At 50.2% G+C, this 14,760-nt stretch overlaps 5 protein-coding genes across 5 annotated transcripts in view; 2 read left to right on the forward strand and 3 right to left on the reverse strand.

Moving 5' to 3' along the window:
- AURANDRAFT_72332 (hypothetical protein) overlaps positions 1 to 1,152 on the forward strand; it is a gene marked incomplete at both ends in the record, with an annotated part of 3,164 nt that extends 2,012 nt beyond the window's left edge. Inside the window, one exon of the mRNA XM_009041848.1 lies at positions 60 to 1,152. Within this exon, the coding sequence (XP_009040096.1) occupies positions 60 to 766 (707 nt within the window). The remainder of the gene's footprint in view (positions 1 to 59) is intronic.
- Positions 1,153 to 2,254: 1,102 nt separating this feature from the next.
- Positions 2,255 to 3,180, reverse strand: AURANDRAFT_72333 (expressed protein; the record flags this gene model as incomplete). The annotated part of the gene is made up of 5 exons (XM_009041853.1): positions 2,255 to 2,454; positions 2,508 to 2,677; positions 2,742 to 2,798; positions 2,860 to 3,038; positions 3,082 to 3,180. 5 exons carry the CDS (start codon positions 3,178 to 3,180, stop codon positions 2,255 to 2,257), a joined length of 705 nt encoding a protein of 234 aa, XP_009040101.1.
- A 195-nt stretch (positions 3,181 to 3,375) lies between these two features.
- AURANDRAFT_72334 (hypothetical protein) lies at positions 3,376 to 6,534 on the forward strand (the record flags this gene model as incomplete). The annotated part of the gene is made up of 4 exons (XM_009041849.1): positions 3,376 to 3,404; positions 3,620 to 3,763; positions 3,969 to 5,359; positions 5,402 to 6,534. The coding sequence occupies 4 exons, from the start codon at positions 3,376 to 3,378 to the stop codon at positions 6,103 to 6,105; spliced, it is 2,268 nt and encodes a 755-aa protein (XP_009040097.1).
- Positions 6,535 to 7,140: 606 nt separating this feature from the next.
- AURANDRAFT_54845 (hypothetical protein) lies at positions 7,141 to 9,062 on the reverse strand (the record flags this gene model as incomplete). Its single annotated transcript, XM_009041852.1, has 3 exons — positions 7,141 to 7,649; positions 7,706 to 8,948; positions 8,977 to 9,062. The coding sequence occupies 3 exons, from the start codon at positions 8,983 to 8,985 to the stop codon at positions 7,516 to 7,518; spliced, it is 1,386 nt and encodes a 461-aa protein (XP_009040100.1).
- Positions 9,063 to 12,624: 3,562 nt separating this feature from the next.
- Positions 12,625 to 14,717, reverse strand: PPA1 (hypothetical protein; the record flags this gene model as incomplete). Its single annotated transcript, XM_009041851.1, has 3 exons — positions 12,625 to 13,334; positions 13,403 to 13,756; positions 13,824 to 14,717. 3 exons carry the CDS (start codon positions 14,591 to 14,593, stop codon positions 13,160 to 13,162), a joined length of 1,299 nt encoding a protein of 432 aa, XP_009040099.1.
- Positions 14,718 to 14,760: the final 43 nt, after the last annotated feature.

The raw sequence follows: 14,760 nt of genomic DNA on the forward strand, positions 1-14,760 counted from the left end.
CCAAGCACAAACCGCACTGCGTATCAATAATCTGACGGCTGAAAACGTCGCGTTCAAAGTAAAAACCACCACACCCGAGCGCTATCTTGTAAAGCCGAATCACGGACTGATCCGAGATGGTTGCACTGCTGAAATAACGATAATTATCGTAAGCACCAAAAAAAAAGAGATCTTGAACAAATTTACGCTGAACGGTCCATTTGATTGCAACGACAAATTTTTGGTTCAAAGCGCCACGATCGATAATGCCATCATGGATGATCTTGAATCCAAAACATCCCATGAACTCGCAGATGCTATAACACGCCTTTTCTGCAAAAAGGATAAGAAAGAATTACACGCGAAAAAAATCCCAGTGAGCCTTCTCTTCTTGGATCCACCGTCAGAAGCTGCAAGTCTTGGTTCAGAGCGAGGCCGGCTCCTTCATGGACCACTAGAAGCTACAGCTCCCGTCCCGATACCTGGAACTCCGGAAGCTATGTTTGCAGAAATCGTTGCTCTTCGCAAGAAATATGATGATCTCGTGGCGTTCACTGTGAATCTTACCGCTGAACGTGATGCCCTCACCGCGGATCTTGCGATCGCTAATTCTTCCCTCCAGCGTGAATCTCTCGGTACGACAATACAACAGCAATATGAAAACACCGCTTTATACCATCACGCGCCCATCGCCCGTAGCTATCCGCTCGGGCTAGTTGTCACAATTAGTATCGCATCTTGCTTGCTTGGATGGTGTATACCTCAAATGATCATGAATAAAGACTGATTAAATATGTACTGATTGATATCAGAGCCGCACGCACTCGTGGTTATAGAATGAGACCAGGATTTGTACTACTGCTGGGTACGACGTTTTTCATTAGGACGCACCACTAATAACGTCATTTTGGAGAATCTAAAGAGCCCCTTCTCCACTAAAGTGGCAATGCAAGCAACAGACGCGGGGACCTAGCTTATGGCGCACAAGAATGTCCCGTGGCAGACAGCTATCTGTCCTTGGCCTGGACGAGAGGAGCCTGGAAAACTCAGGCTTTGATCTAGACCTTCAGGATATCGCGTTCTCAAACTCTTCACCGAGTTGAGTCGGGTGGTACTGCGGACGAGGGCAAGGCAGGGGTTGGCCTAATGCGCTGGCCTAATGTGACACATCCCAAACTCTTCAAGTTCACTGGGGGCTAACTAGAGCTGCGTGGGGGGCCGGAGCTGAGGCCGCGAGGCCGCTTCGAGAGCTGAGGCCTGCGCACCGCCGCGCCAGTGAAGCGATCAACGGCCCCGGTACCGCCGCCTTTCCTGACGGAACGCCCGGGGACGTGTCCGGGCGCCGGGCCGTGGTCAAGGGCAGCTGACTGTGGTCACAGGCGTCTAAAATGCGAAGTTCTCTTCAAAGTTTGTCATCTCTTCGGCATCTTGATGGATTTTTAGCCACACGGCACCTATCCTACGCCGGGCGACGGACAAAAGAATCGACGCGTTTAACAAAAGATTCGACGCGTTTAACAAAAGATCTGCATGGCACCATCAATGTCCAATGCTCGTCCCAAGCTTCATCCACTTCATCAAAAGTGAAGATACATTAACTTCTTCAAACAACATTGGTTCTTGACTTAATCGATCGATACTAACCCTGATTTCGTGCAGCATTTCGCATGTCGATGTCGATGGACGGACAACTTTCGACACGGCATTCGGCATGTTCCAGTCCACAGGGGGAGAAAGCGACTCGGAGCCTACATCGCCGTAGGGACTCGGGGGCGGAGATTCCAAAACCCCAGTCCGTTCCTCGCGGGGACGCGCAGAAGCTGAGATCATTCGGGCCCGCGCAGCGCGCAGGACGTGGGTCCCGCCGAGAAGTCGCATTGCTCGAGATCATTCGGGCGCTCGAGAACCACAATGCGCTATAGGGATTCCCGGGCCTTTGAGATGGAGCCGCGTCACGAGGGCCCGCCGCAGCTGCCAAGAGGACTCCCTATAGGGTTGCCCATGTGCTGCGGACGCGCGACGCGGAGGCAGCCCGCAGTGTGAGGTCTGTTGTCCGCAGTTGGGCGGACGATCAATCGGCAGCCGTCGAGAGATATGTTTGGCGAGACCGGAGGCTATAGTGCGCTAGGAAACCCCTGGGCAGAGGCGCAGTATAGTGTAATGCTGCCCGCATTGTCGCCCTAGTTAACTTGAAGGGCAAGTTAAGGGTATCTCTCTCAACCCACGGTAGCGTGCTGCGGTAGCGTGCCCACTCTTCAAGCACCACAATCAGCCATCAGCGCAGATCCAAGCTCAGGTCGCTCTTTGGTGCAGAGGGACGATTCTGGTTTCGCTCATCTTTGTGAAGATCAAACCGGAAGAAGTCAGCAAGAGCGAGGACAGCGCGGCCTCGACGTACATCTTGGGGCGGGGCCCCAATAGGGTTGTGGTGGAATTGGATGTCTTTAACGCGGTCTCGCTTCGGTGCGACACAATCTGTGGAGCTTACGCGCGCGAGTTCCACATCGCTACCTCTCAAGGCTGCGCACCCTCAATCAACCCTGTATTTCGTTCCGCGCGTATTCGATCTCGCTCCTCACGCCTCGCAAACTCCATGATATCATACTTCTTTTGGAGAATACCGTGCAGTTCTCTCTCTGTTCGTAACAGCTGCTCGCGGACCTTTTGGTTCTTCAGCACCTGTTGCGCATGCATGTGCCTACAGATTAGCACGAGTTTGCTAATAATTTTCGATGTAAAAATTTAATAACATGAAAACTCACTTCCAACTTGATGCCTCCTTGACAAGAGCTTCGTATTGATTCTTCCAACATGCCAACCTGGTGTTGATTAGCATTTGATTGGCATTTTTGAGTGCAAAAGCGCACTGGAGCTTGCGACTCTGCGGCATCAGATTCAAGTTCTATGTACTCCCTGGCTTGTGATTCCAGACGAGCTTCAAGATCGACATTTATCGCCTCTACATCAGATATGCGCTGCATACAGGTTCGCAACTGGCTGTGACAATCTTGCACTTCCACTGTATCGTAAGTCTCACGCGATATACCAACACCGGAAACCTGAATAAAACGAACATGATTGCACAAGAACCATTCAACGCACCCGATCAAAAAATCCGCCACCGAAAGCCTCGACATCGGCGCCGAAGCCTGTGCCACTCATACTTATTCTATCCGCGTTAATCTCACAGTGTGCGGGCATTGCGTACACGCCATCCCAAGTTAAACTCAACTCGGAACAAGCCACTCGTATTGAAGTTATTTATAATTAGAGAGAGATACCCCAAACTAGGGTACTAAGGAACGTTGAGATCAACGTTACAGGGTAGTGCAGTGTCATCTCCATAGTGTGACGTCGCGATAGTGAGGGGACAGGGTAATGTAAATTACGGGGATGATGGGGAATCACGAAGCTACTCAATTCAGGTAGATCCCTTTTTCAAGTTCACTACACTGACTACGAGGAATTCCCTTTTCAGGTTCAGCCCCGCAACTCTCCTTACGCATAAACCGTGGAGAATTAAAGTACAAGGGAGGAGAGGAGGAGCCTAACTAGGGATACTCTCAGGATCGGGATCCTCTAACTAGGAAAACTCTCTACACCCCCAGAATTGAAACTTCAATTCTAGAGTTTGAAATAGGTCAGAAATGATAACACCAAACATCGGAGATCATCTCAAACTAAAAATTCATAATATAGAGTTGCTTGTGAAGACTTTGCTCAAGGATTATTTCCTGACTCTTCCTCAACTTACCCTCAAGTTCTACCTCAACCTATCCTCAAGGTCTACCTTCCTCTTTACAGGACCATAGGCTCAGCCTACTGGGCCTACCGCCACCCTGACTGACCTTCCCCACTGAGGAGGCTCTCCTCCTTTCTTTCTCCTTTCCTATCCCAAAGTACTGAGATCCTCCCTCCCTGGCGCTAACGCCAGTAGGTCAGTCCACGTAACTCTCGCAGCTGCCCCTGCGAGGGTTATGGGCCCACAGATCGTATAACTCCAGCGAGAGTTACGGATCTGGCTCCTATGTGACGCAGCTATCTGGACTTCAAATTCTTAAAATAGATGACGTCCAGCTTGATGAATCTAGTGCTCGCGGAGAGCAAGTGATTCTATGGGACAAAGTTCCAATTGATCTTTTCACTAAAGAAAAATTTTTGAAGGATCCACTCAAATATATCACAGAAGAAGGATTCAAATTGAAGGATCAGAAATTCGTGATCTCAAAGATTCTCAAGCATGACAAAGCTCTTGAAATGAAGACGCTCTCATTTCACTGCATTCCTATGAATTTTGGGGATCGCACGAATGAGCATCAACCGTGCTATATACCCTTAAATCCTTTCTTTGACGGTTATCGCAATTGCTTATTCAAAGCTGGCATGAATCAGAGTGCTGAAGATCGACGTTACGCACCGATGAGTTCTATGATTCCAGGGGATGTTAACTTCAATCCTGCGGAGCATATGGATCTCACGGACTTTGGCTCATCAGACACTGTAGTATCTGAAAATCTCTATGCTTACCTGAACAATAGCTTCCGTAATCTGTCCCAAAAGGACAAATCTGAGTTGCTCTCAGCAGAGATGGAGAACATCAGGAAAATAAGCATGGGCTGCAAGTCCTACACTCTAGTTCAATGGGTTCTCAGTGTTCTGTGTGGTGGACAAGAGTCCATACTTCTACACTTGCAGGACTATCGTAAAGATGTACTCGACGCTACAACTGGAGCCTTCTCCGAATTTCCATTACTTGACCCCAACAACATCATGAAGTTTGTATATCAACTTAATGAGAAGATAGGGTCTATGTCAAATTATGACACCTATGCATACAGAACCAAGAGAGAGCTCATGCGAGAGGTCATTCCGGCCATGTGGCGTCATGTGAGTGCCGCACAATGGCAGAACTCCAGTGATGAACCAGCATCTGCCTTACATGAAAAGATCTTTAAAATTACAGATGCTCTTCGCGTTTTCTATGGGAACTCCCATCATCGCGATAGTCCCAGTTCACTAAAAGCTCTCGAAGCAGCACAAGTTGGTCTCAGTCATGCCATCTATGACATAAAATTAATGATAGATATGTTTACATCCTTGTACGCCGCTCACTATGCGGAACCGCCGGATATGAACGAATGTCTTTCACTAGATCTCGATAACACACAACAATTCAAGCACCGAAGTAGGTTATCTCAAGCACAGTTCAGTCTCAGCCTGAAAAATGCTGGCATGTATCAGGTGGAAGAATTGGAGTCTTGTACTTTCTATCTGAATGACACTGACATGGACGAAGTTAACCAGCTCTACGACGCTTGTGACAGAGATGAAACCATATTGAGCTTATTAGATGAGACCACGGCAGCCTTCGCTGCCAATTGTGTGAGTGTGCATTTCACTGAAGAACAAATCATGATGGCAGGTGGAAATAAATCTGCTACTCCAGGGTTCAAGCCAAAGGCAACTAGCAACCGTCAAAAAGGTCGCCTTAAACTACGGGATCGCGGTAAAGGCGGTTTTGGTAGAGGCTCAGGCGGTTTTGGTAGAGGTGGAGGCAAATTGCACAGCACCTCTTCCTTCAACCAGATTGAAAGAAAGGTAGTGAACTTGTCCTCTAACGATGAAAATGATCCGATGCATAAACGCAAAGAAGCCTACATCGACAGGATGAAAACAGCTGTGAAGCATGCAGTACCAAGAAGCTCACAGCAGGCCAGAACCAGTCAAAGAGAGAGTGATTTTGGTGCAGCGCATCATAACGTGGATGTCCGCGATGAGTCGAATGTCCCAAAGACATCCATGGCGCTGCAGAAATTCATCTACACTCAGATCAAAAATGGTACATTTAACCAGCTTGATGATGATGTTAAGAAAGAATTGGAACAGCTACAAAAAGCCACCTTTAAGTCGCTAAAGACAGCAAATGTTTTGGAAGCGACAGACTTTCAGCCCGACGATGTTCCCGAGGAGACGATGGCAGCGGTGTATCATCAAACTGGGGGAGAGTTGTTCTCAGAAACAAAAGAGACAATACTCACCATGGAAGAGCTAGAGGAAGAAAGCAATGACTCCTCTTTCCCTGCAATTATGTTGACAGACACCGAGATGTCAAGTTTTCGGGATTAGATGCAGACGCTTCATCTGTCTGTATCTCTATCCCAAATGATGAAACAATAATGTCTGCTTTAATCGGTTCCTCTGCTTCAGTCAGCTCCGCTGAACCTTCTCATCGAAAAGTCAGATTCTCAGGAAGAAAAATGACCGCAAACGACGTTGCTCGGCTGCTCAGTTCGAGACAGTTTGCTGAAGATGAGCTACAGCCAAGATTAGAACTCCTAGACAGTGGAGCAACAATCTCAGTACAAAGAAATGAACTGGGTTTACTCAAAGAAACTATCAAGAAGATCCCCAGCTTGAGCATTACCTGTGGCACGTCACAACCTTGGGCCATGCGAGAGCTCTTCATACATCCTTAGCTTTTGCATTCCAAAGGATGGACAGTTGATCTGCCTAGAGAAAATAGTGGAGAGGAGGGGCCTAACTAGGGATACTCTCAGGATCGGGATCCTCTAACTAGGAAAACTCTCTAATAATGCAGGCCTCTTTCGAGATCCGGGCCCGGGGACGGTAAATGCGCTCCAAGGGGGTTCCGGCACGGTAAATGCGCTCCAGGCACGCGGCCCGGCACGGGCCCGGCACTCGGCACGGGCCCCGAGCACGGGCTTGAGGGGAGATGGCAGTGTTCCTAACCTAGGCTCGTCGGACGGGAAATGGAAAAGTGAGATGGGGCTGCTAAGCAGCCCTGATTCCCAACAGGAGAGGGTCACTCTATACTGTCTTAACTTGGAATGGAAAGAGGGAAAGAGAAGGAAATTGGGGAAAGGAGAAAGGAGCCCCATACTAAAGTGGGGACCTTGGGACTGAACTCAGGCGCATGAGGATATCATGATGAACCTGCGAGGAAATTGCAAGAAGGGGAAATAAGGACAGTAGGGCAGATACAGGAGAATCTCCCTCCTGAGATGCGGCCAGGCACGGGCCCGACACGCGGCACGGGGCCCAGCACGCGGCCCCGGGCACGGGCCGGGCACAGGCCGGGGACGTGGCCCAGGACCGCGGCACGCACCGTCGCGCGGGGGCCCCTTCATATGAACGTCACTTCCCCCCTCTATTAGTTACGTCGCTATCCCCCCTGACTGTGCTAGGTTCTCTGCACACGCAGCGTACGCCCGCTCGTCCTCACAACGGACGGGGGCGGAGAGTCCACGGCCGACGCGTGCGCGGATGTGTACGCTGGCCTGGCACTGCAGGGGACACCACAGAAGCATAGTTAGGTCGACCGTCGTGACCGCGAACGGAGCCCTCCATTAAGCCGCAGGTATACGTGTGTGCGCCCGAGTCCGGGTAGAAGCTGGGGTGGTGGTGGTTAAGGGACCATGCTTTTCGAAACAGCCCAGGGGCCGCCACGTCAATAGCCCACCCCCGGGGGGTTCGAGTTGCCAAAGATGGGGGTGGCCTCGCATCGTGGATGTTGATCTAGACTCCGACGTGTGCGCTGATGGTAGTTGCATCAGAGGTGGCGCGTAGCAAAATACAAATATTTACCAAGCTTGCGTATTTGGAGGAACTTGTGGTATTTGCATTTTTTGTGGGGAGTAATTGACCTGAGGCTGAGGCGGGTGAGATTGCATCATAGAATTCGGTTGGTAAGACAAGGGGTTCATGCTAGCCATGGTTGCGGACTGAGTATAGGCTGTGGGAGCGTTGCCGATTGTCTGTGGCATTACACCAGGGCGCATAGGCTGGGGGGCCGTAGAAAACCCATCAAGGCCAGTGAATGCGCTGTGGTTGGCATATGCTTGCTTATCAGCATCGTTAAGACCCCCACCACCACCATAGCAACTTGACTGTGAGGATGGCGGGGCGACAGACGCATTCAATGAAAGGGAGTCAAGTGAGCACAGGGAACCCACAGTATCCATGGACTTCGACGTTGACGCTGCGATTTGCGGGCCTGTTGCAAAATCACCAAAATCGTCCGTGTATGATGCGTTTGGCAATGTAAGACTGTGGAAAGAAGGCGGCATTCCACAGTTTGCTGGAAAGTCAAGCTGGGGTGGCATCATGCTAAGCTTAGGCGGATACGGGGGAGGAGTTTGCTCGACATGGAACGATCCTACCTGTCCGGACAGCGCTGAAATTTGCGGTGATAGTTCTGATTCTACTCCACGGGGATCAAAGGCAGTCTCCTGGAAGTTTGGGTCCACCCTAGGCGCGGTAAACGCACCGAGTTCGGAAAATGCTGTCAGCTCAGAATTGACATTTGTAAATGTGTCGTCGGTGGATTCCGAAGACATGGATGGTTTCTCGGCCACAGACTTGTCTTTGAAAGCATCGGACCTCATCTTAATGCAAGGCACAGTCTTAATCTTGGGTTTGATCCGCAAGGGGGCCAGATCACAGGTAGCTTCAGCCTTTGGCTCACATTCGTAACGACCTGGGGCGTCTGAGTAGCTACCAGCAGTTGAGTATGGTAAGGTGGTGGCATCTGAAGACCGGCCTGAAATCCCCCCATTATCAGAGTAGCCACCACTGCTATATGAGGATTGACCTAAAGATGGACCGCCACCTTGATATCTATTTCCAGAACCATGGCCTACAAATTTGTCGCGAAGTCGCTTAGCATTCTCCCTCGCATCGCGTATGACGTTACTGTCGGTAAGTAGGTCAACTAGTTGTTTGGATTTTTCTCGCACGCCCTGACCTCTGTCAAGCTTCTCCTCGTAATAATTGAAATCCTGCAGCTGTCGAATGTGAAAGGTATGGTCACGAATCTCATCCACACAGCGCTCGCATCCATTTTTGACTAGATACTCGCATAACATTAGAGCTTTGAAAATCTTACGCCAATTCCGCGGTTGTGATTCCGCTGCTTCCCAAATAAGCTTGAATATCTTCCGGAATTTGTCTCATTTCGCGAGGATTTTGGATCCTGTACGTACGCATCTTCTGCGGCGTTGCGGACTTTGTCAAGGTATGCCAAGTTGGCCATGGGGCGAGACGAGATTTTAGCCTACTGCTATCGTAAAAGCCCCCGACGGCAGAAATGGTGGATAAGCTGGAATATCGACCTTAGGTCACCAGACAGAAGACGAAGAGCGGGAGAGGCTACAGGCGAAGTACATCCCATGATCGCCAGCACGGGCGCCAAAATAGACTTCGCATTGGGGAGGGTCGCGCTGATACAGCAGCTGGAAGCTGCAGCGAAGCGACACAGAAGCACCGGGGAATTAACGTGCAGAGCTCCAATTATCTGAAAAGTCGCACGAATAGGGTAGGGTTAGGGTCCGTATGTGGGGTAGGGTGCACTGCAACATCAAGATGCAGTTCACTGAAGATGAAGATAGAAATCTCTCTATCTCTCTAGATCTGCCTCACTAGGTCCAGGAAGACTCTCCGTCTATTACAGTGCGGGAAGCAACTATAACAGGTTTAGAAAGTATTAAGGAGGGGAAGGATATTGGGTGGCTCTGTACCAGCGAGCCACTAGGGGGATACAAAACTCTCTATCTCTCTAGAACCCCAAACGAAACATGACATACACGTATGACTTCAAGTATAGGACTCAACCTAACCCGCATCCACCCTTGAATCCTATCCAGACTAGTCAGGGGTACTATCCTAGACTTAATACAGGTGCTTTGGGGGAGTTGAAAACCTATTATACCAAAATCCTGACGAGGTCGCGAGTCAAGGATTTTGGTATAAAAAAGGCTTCAACTTAAATCATGATGTTATTGCCATCGTGCTTATTCAGCGTCGAGGACTCGTGGAAAATCGACGCGTCTTAGTATTGTCATATTTTGCTACTTGTGCTTCTTACGCTTCAATCATGCTATTGAAGTCAATTATTGTGTCCATTATGACATAAACTTCCAACATAAACTTGCACCGTTCTCATGAGTTTCCCTCGATCGATTTTCAATTTAAAAGGACCTCAGCGGAGACTCCTGGGGCTCATGCACAAGTCCTGGTTCTTTCTTTAACTCTTGAATCCTCAAGTCCAGGTACCTCAAGTCCAGTTCACCAGAGCGTGGTCCCCGCGAGTGAGCGCCCGGTGCTTGTTCATGTCATGGTAAACTAAGGGTGTACTGCCATTATGGCCCTTCAAGTTTGCGATTATTAGAGTAGAAGGAGCTCCAATTCAATAACAACACATATTCTGACCATTAGGAATACTCTGACCGATGCCTATATTAAGCAAAACATTTTTTAGCCCGCAAACGCACTGAAATTCTGTGTCGGTTTAAGCCATCGTTGATCCACGTACAGAGGCGATCCGTGATCGATAATCAACGGGGATGGTTGGGGGGTCCATCCGGTTGCCGGTAGAAGATGACGTCGAGTGGCTCGTTGCAGAAACGTCGGAACTTAAGGTTGGCAATTGCCTGTGTAGAAGCAGGTTGGGGATGAAAACGGCATATGCTTGTTCACATAGCTTAATTTGAGGGACACTGGCTGCCGCGATGATAGCATCATTCAGAAGCTCGAATTCGACAAAGAGATTGCCATCTTCAGCTCCAACTTGGCGGACGCTTCCATATGTTGTGCATTCAGCACGCAGATCTGCTAGCACATCGCGGAGAACTGGGTCATCGCCATCCGTCATGAACTGAGTTAATTTGGCGTGCGAGCGGGCAATCTGGAGTGCACCTCGGAGAAGCAGCATTGTCGAAGGATCTTGGGTGAGCGAGGCAAGACGAACAACGATGTCTGGAGATAGTTGCGGTGATTTTAGTGTACTAAGTGGTCTGTGGAGACGTATTTCATTGTGATTAGCTTCTGATTCTCTCAGGCCTCGCTCCTCTGACCTGCCATGCCGGCAGCGAATCTCCTGTAGCGTTTCTGCCCAGGTTCGTCTTGATTCGCCGTCATCGTCAGCGCTAGCATCGACATGCCTAGTCGGTCGGCTAATTTTGAGTCGGTGGCCACGAAATGGAACGCGATCAAGGCTGAGGAGCGCCTGTGAACGTAATGAAGAATGTCTCAGCACTCAAGCTTATGCTGACGGGGTTCTTACAGTTACTCAGACACGGAGTGGTGCTGATGCATCGCAGGAGGATTGTGCCTCCAGAAAGGCATGCGTTCCTGAAAGTCGGAGACTTTTAATGATATCACCGGTATGAATCGCCGTCTCCGCTTGGGCTATAAGTGTTTCAAGGAATGCTCGAAGTGTTAAATCTGAGCTTTCGGGCTGCACATTCGCAATAAAGAGCTCACGCTTCGAAGCATTGTGTTCAAGCGTGAGCAAAGAAGTATCCACACCACCTGCTTTAAGGACCAAGGCTGCAGGTGATGACCAATCGACTGTATCAGCTCCAAGATTCAATAGGACTTCGGACCAAGACGTAGCTGTCGTGATGGGTCCGCTGTACTTGGAGGGGCGACCAATCTTCAGATTCGCACCCATGAAGGGTAATCCTGAGAGATTCAGACATCGATCTGTCTCCTCAATGCTGCGCACTTCGATGAACGCAAACCTGAGGGAACCAGAATCTATGATTGTCAGACCTCTGAACAAGTTGGTTGAGCGGTAAATTCGTCTGCCTTGTATTGGACACTCTTGCTGCACGCTGCATTCAAGCGGCATGCAATTACTGGAGACCCTGGCGCCGTTGCGAGCACGGCCGTTTTCATGGCCGCATTTAAATGATCCAAAAGAGTGCGCTCGCTCGTGCCTACGTCAACATATGCGGTCGTGATCATAATGCTTACAACATAGCGCAAGGACTCGGGGCAGAGCCAAGAGGGGTATTGCCCACAAAGAGTTCTCGCCGCGCCTTTGTGGCGGAGTCTGCAACTACAGGTACGAGGCCCTTGAGCATTGCCGCCTTGAGCAGGTCGGCCGCAGGCGGTGACCCGCTGTACCCACCCGATGTAGATGTAGCACCGGTTATAGAAGCATGGTGATCAGGACGCCGTGCGTCAAATCTTGATCGCCGTGAAGAGTGCGCTTCATTTGGCGACGTTGAGAACAGTGCTCGCGTTGCAGCTGTCTCTGGCGGTTCCCATCTATCGCAAGGTCTGTCCATCCCCGGTCGGCTTGAAAAATCACCTGCTTCCAATAGGCGCTTGCGCTCACGCGACCGTCTGCGGTACCCATTGCTTGAACAACCTCTGAAGTCATCGGACAACACATGCTCTCTCCGATCTTGACGGTCCTCTTCGAAGCTTCCAAGTTCGCCATCGGGCCGCCCGTTGTGATCACGTGTGTCATACCAGCCGCGCTCATCTCTAAGCCGCGGCTCCTCATTAACACTTGTACCAGTCCGTTGGCTGATTTCGCGGGAGCTGTGCCCGCGATCGAATCGCATTAGAGCTACCTATTAAATTTTGCAGCTACTACTAGGGGCGACAACGAAGCTCGGACAGAAGATAATTACCTCAAATTCCGCCTGGGTCTCTGAGACGCCTGAGACGCGTAGGTCGACTTCCCGCTTGAGGGGAAATGGCAGTGTTCCTGACCTAGACGGGAAAAGGGAAAGTGAGATGGGGCTGCTTAGCATAGTAGCCCTGATTCCCAACAGGAGAGGATCAATCTATACTGTCGTAGCGTTTTCCTTAGTTAGAGAAATATGAAAGTATCCCATGTAGAGAACGAATGATATATACGTTCTAGCACACACTAGACAGGCTGCCCTTCTGCTGCCATTAGCCTGCTCCCGTAAGCTAACGCGGCTCGCGTGGCCTCGGGACGCCGCGGCCGCCACTGCCAGTGGTGCGATCGCGCGGCCGCCGCCCCAATTAAGCTACGTCCAGGAGTCCGCTAGGGTGCCAGGCCGCTCTCAAGTCGCGCTCCATTCGTTGGCGATCATGACGAGCTAGGCAGCCCTAGGGGGTCCGCCCCCGCCCCCTTGCTGCTGCTCACCCCACTGCTCGCCCTACGTTTGGGATTTGCGCTTCCACAAACGTTTCAATGCTGTCGTCCAACATCATCCATCTCTAAATCGCATGTGCAAGCAAACATGTTGCGTCAGTCGAGAAACTCCATCTTGGATTGCACACATCGCTAAATAATTTCTTGAAGGACGATTCATAGTATATGCTCGTTGAGCACGAAATAACACATGTTTGATAGATTTTTCTGGATTTGGTCGCATTTTCCGAGAAACAAAGTCCTTTAGTTCTTTCCAGAATGGCCGAGCCAAAATTCTGGATATTCCGAGGCGCCAGTAGCGACTAACTCCGTCCATTTTTCATGACACTCAGAAATGATGCTCACTGCCTCCAGGCGTGAAGTAGGTTCACCGCTATTCGACAACACATTGATGGCTTTACCATCGCTGGTCTTATACCTGCAAAGAAGGTTAATAGGCAAACAATATTAGAAATGTGGATCGGAGGACGCAGGGGCGATAATCACATTTTCAACCAGTCGACAAGCCTGGCCGTAAGCCCTGGAACGTGATTCTCAAGGTCTTTCACGTCATTGATGGAAACTGATCTGGGGTCAGACGTCCGAAGGGCGATGATTTTATGATCTGTTTCACCCTCATCTATCAGCTCAAGGGAGCCAAGCACCTTAACCTCCGTCACAGAGCCCAGAGCCAATGGGGATTCACCGACCTCAATCACGTCAAGAGGATCGTTATCACCACCGAACCCTTCGTCCGATATCATATGTGGATCCTCCCAAGTCTGAGGGAGCAGTCCGTAATTAAAGAAGGGCACGCCGTACGTATAATAACGTGGAGATCCGTCCTTATTGGTGTCTTGCCTAAAAATTAGACCTTGTAATCATGTATTTCACTCCATTTTGACTCGCCAATGACCCTGGATGTCACATAATCGGATTCGACCACTTGTCCTTCATGACTTCCATCTTAGCCGAGGTATGTTTCGGGATCTCTGTGATCATGTTGAACTGGGCAGTGCTTGAGACAGCAGCTGATGTCGTTGTTGGGACAACCAAGGGAATATCATGCCAGGGTGATGCTTGCTTATTGCCGCGTGTCAGAAAAACAGCAAAATCGGTTTTGCCGTACGTGCCATGAGCCACCGTATTCTCGTCGACCAGGGGCTGAACAACGGCCTTGGACCATGGTATCCAATCGGGGGACTCGATGTTCTGGTAGTAGTCGCACACGATAGCCCAGCCGCTAGGGACCATAAATCCCTGGGGTACACAATTTGCGGCCAAAAGGTCAGAAGGAATAGGGTCCCGGCAAGGTGTTGCTCCCTGAGCGGCAAGCTTGCGCATCTTGCTGCCGGAAATAGATATGAAATCATCCTCCCGTGATGGATCCAAGGCCTTCATTTGGTGATCTGTTTTATCGTAGTAGAATTTGTCGAATGAAAGCAAAGCCATGCGGGCATCTTCAAGCACAGGCGACATTTGAAGAGCAAAGCGGGCATGATTGGCGTCATACATGTCATCGTCGGGGTTCCATGTGGCTTCTGGGGAGCTCTTAATACCAGCAGCATCGCGTCCAACAACAAAGAAGGACGCTCCAGCGGCGCGACGACTTGCTGCGTGAAACTGAACCTCCGTGGGGCCGGCGTATATCATTGGAGCAGGCCATATACCCATCACGGTCCAATCCGGATCAAGCATACGCTCGTCGAGGACGGCTTGATGCTGAGTTACACGAACATCAAGAGGCACGTCGTCGCTTTTGGTCCACCCGCCAAGAGGAGAGAGCCACAAGACTGGATTTTGGTAGCCCGCAGCAACAAGGCGCTCGCGCCCTGTGCGCATCAGATATGCGTGACCAGCATGCG

Source organism: Aureococcus anophagefferens (genome assembly GCF_000186865.1).
Source record: "Aureococcus anophagefferens unplaced genomic scaffold AURANscaffold_24, whole genome shotgun sequence".
In the NCBI taxonomy this organism is placed as follows: Eukaryota; class Pelagophyceae; order Pelagomonadales; family Pelagomonadaceae; genus Aureococcus; species Aureococcus anophagefferens.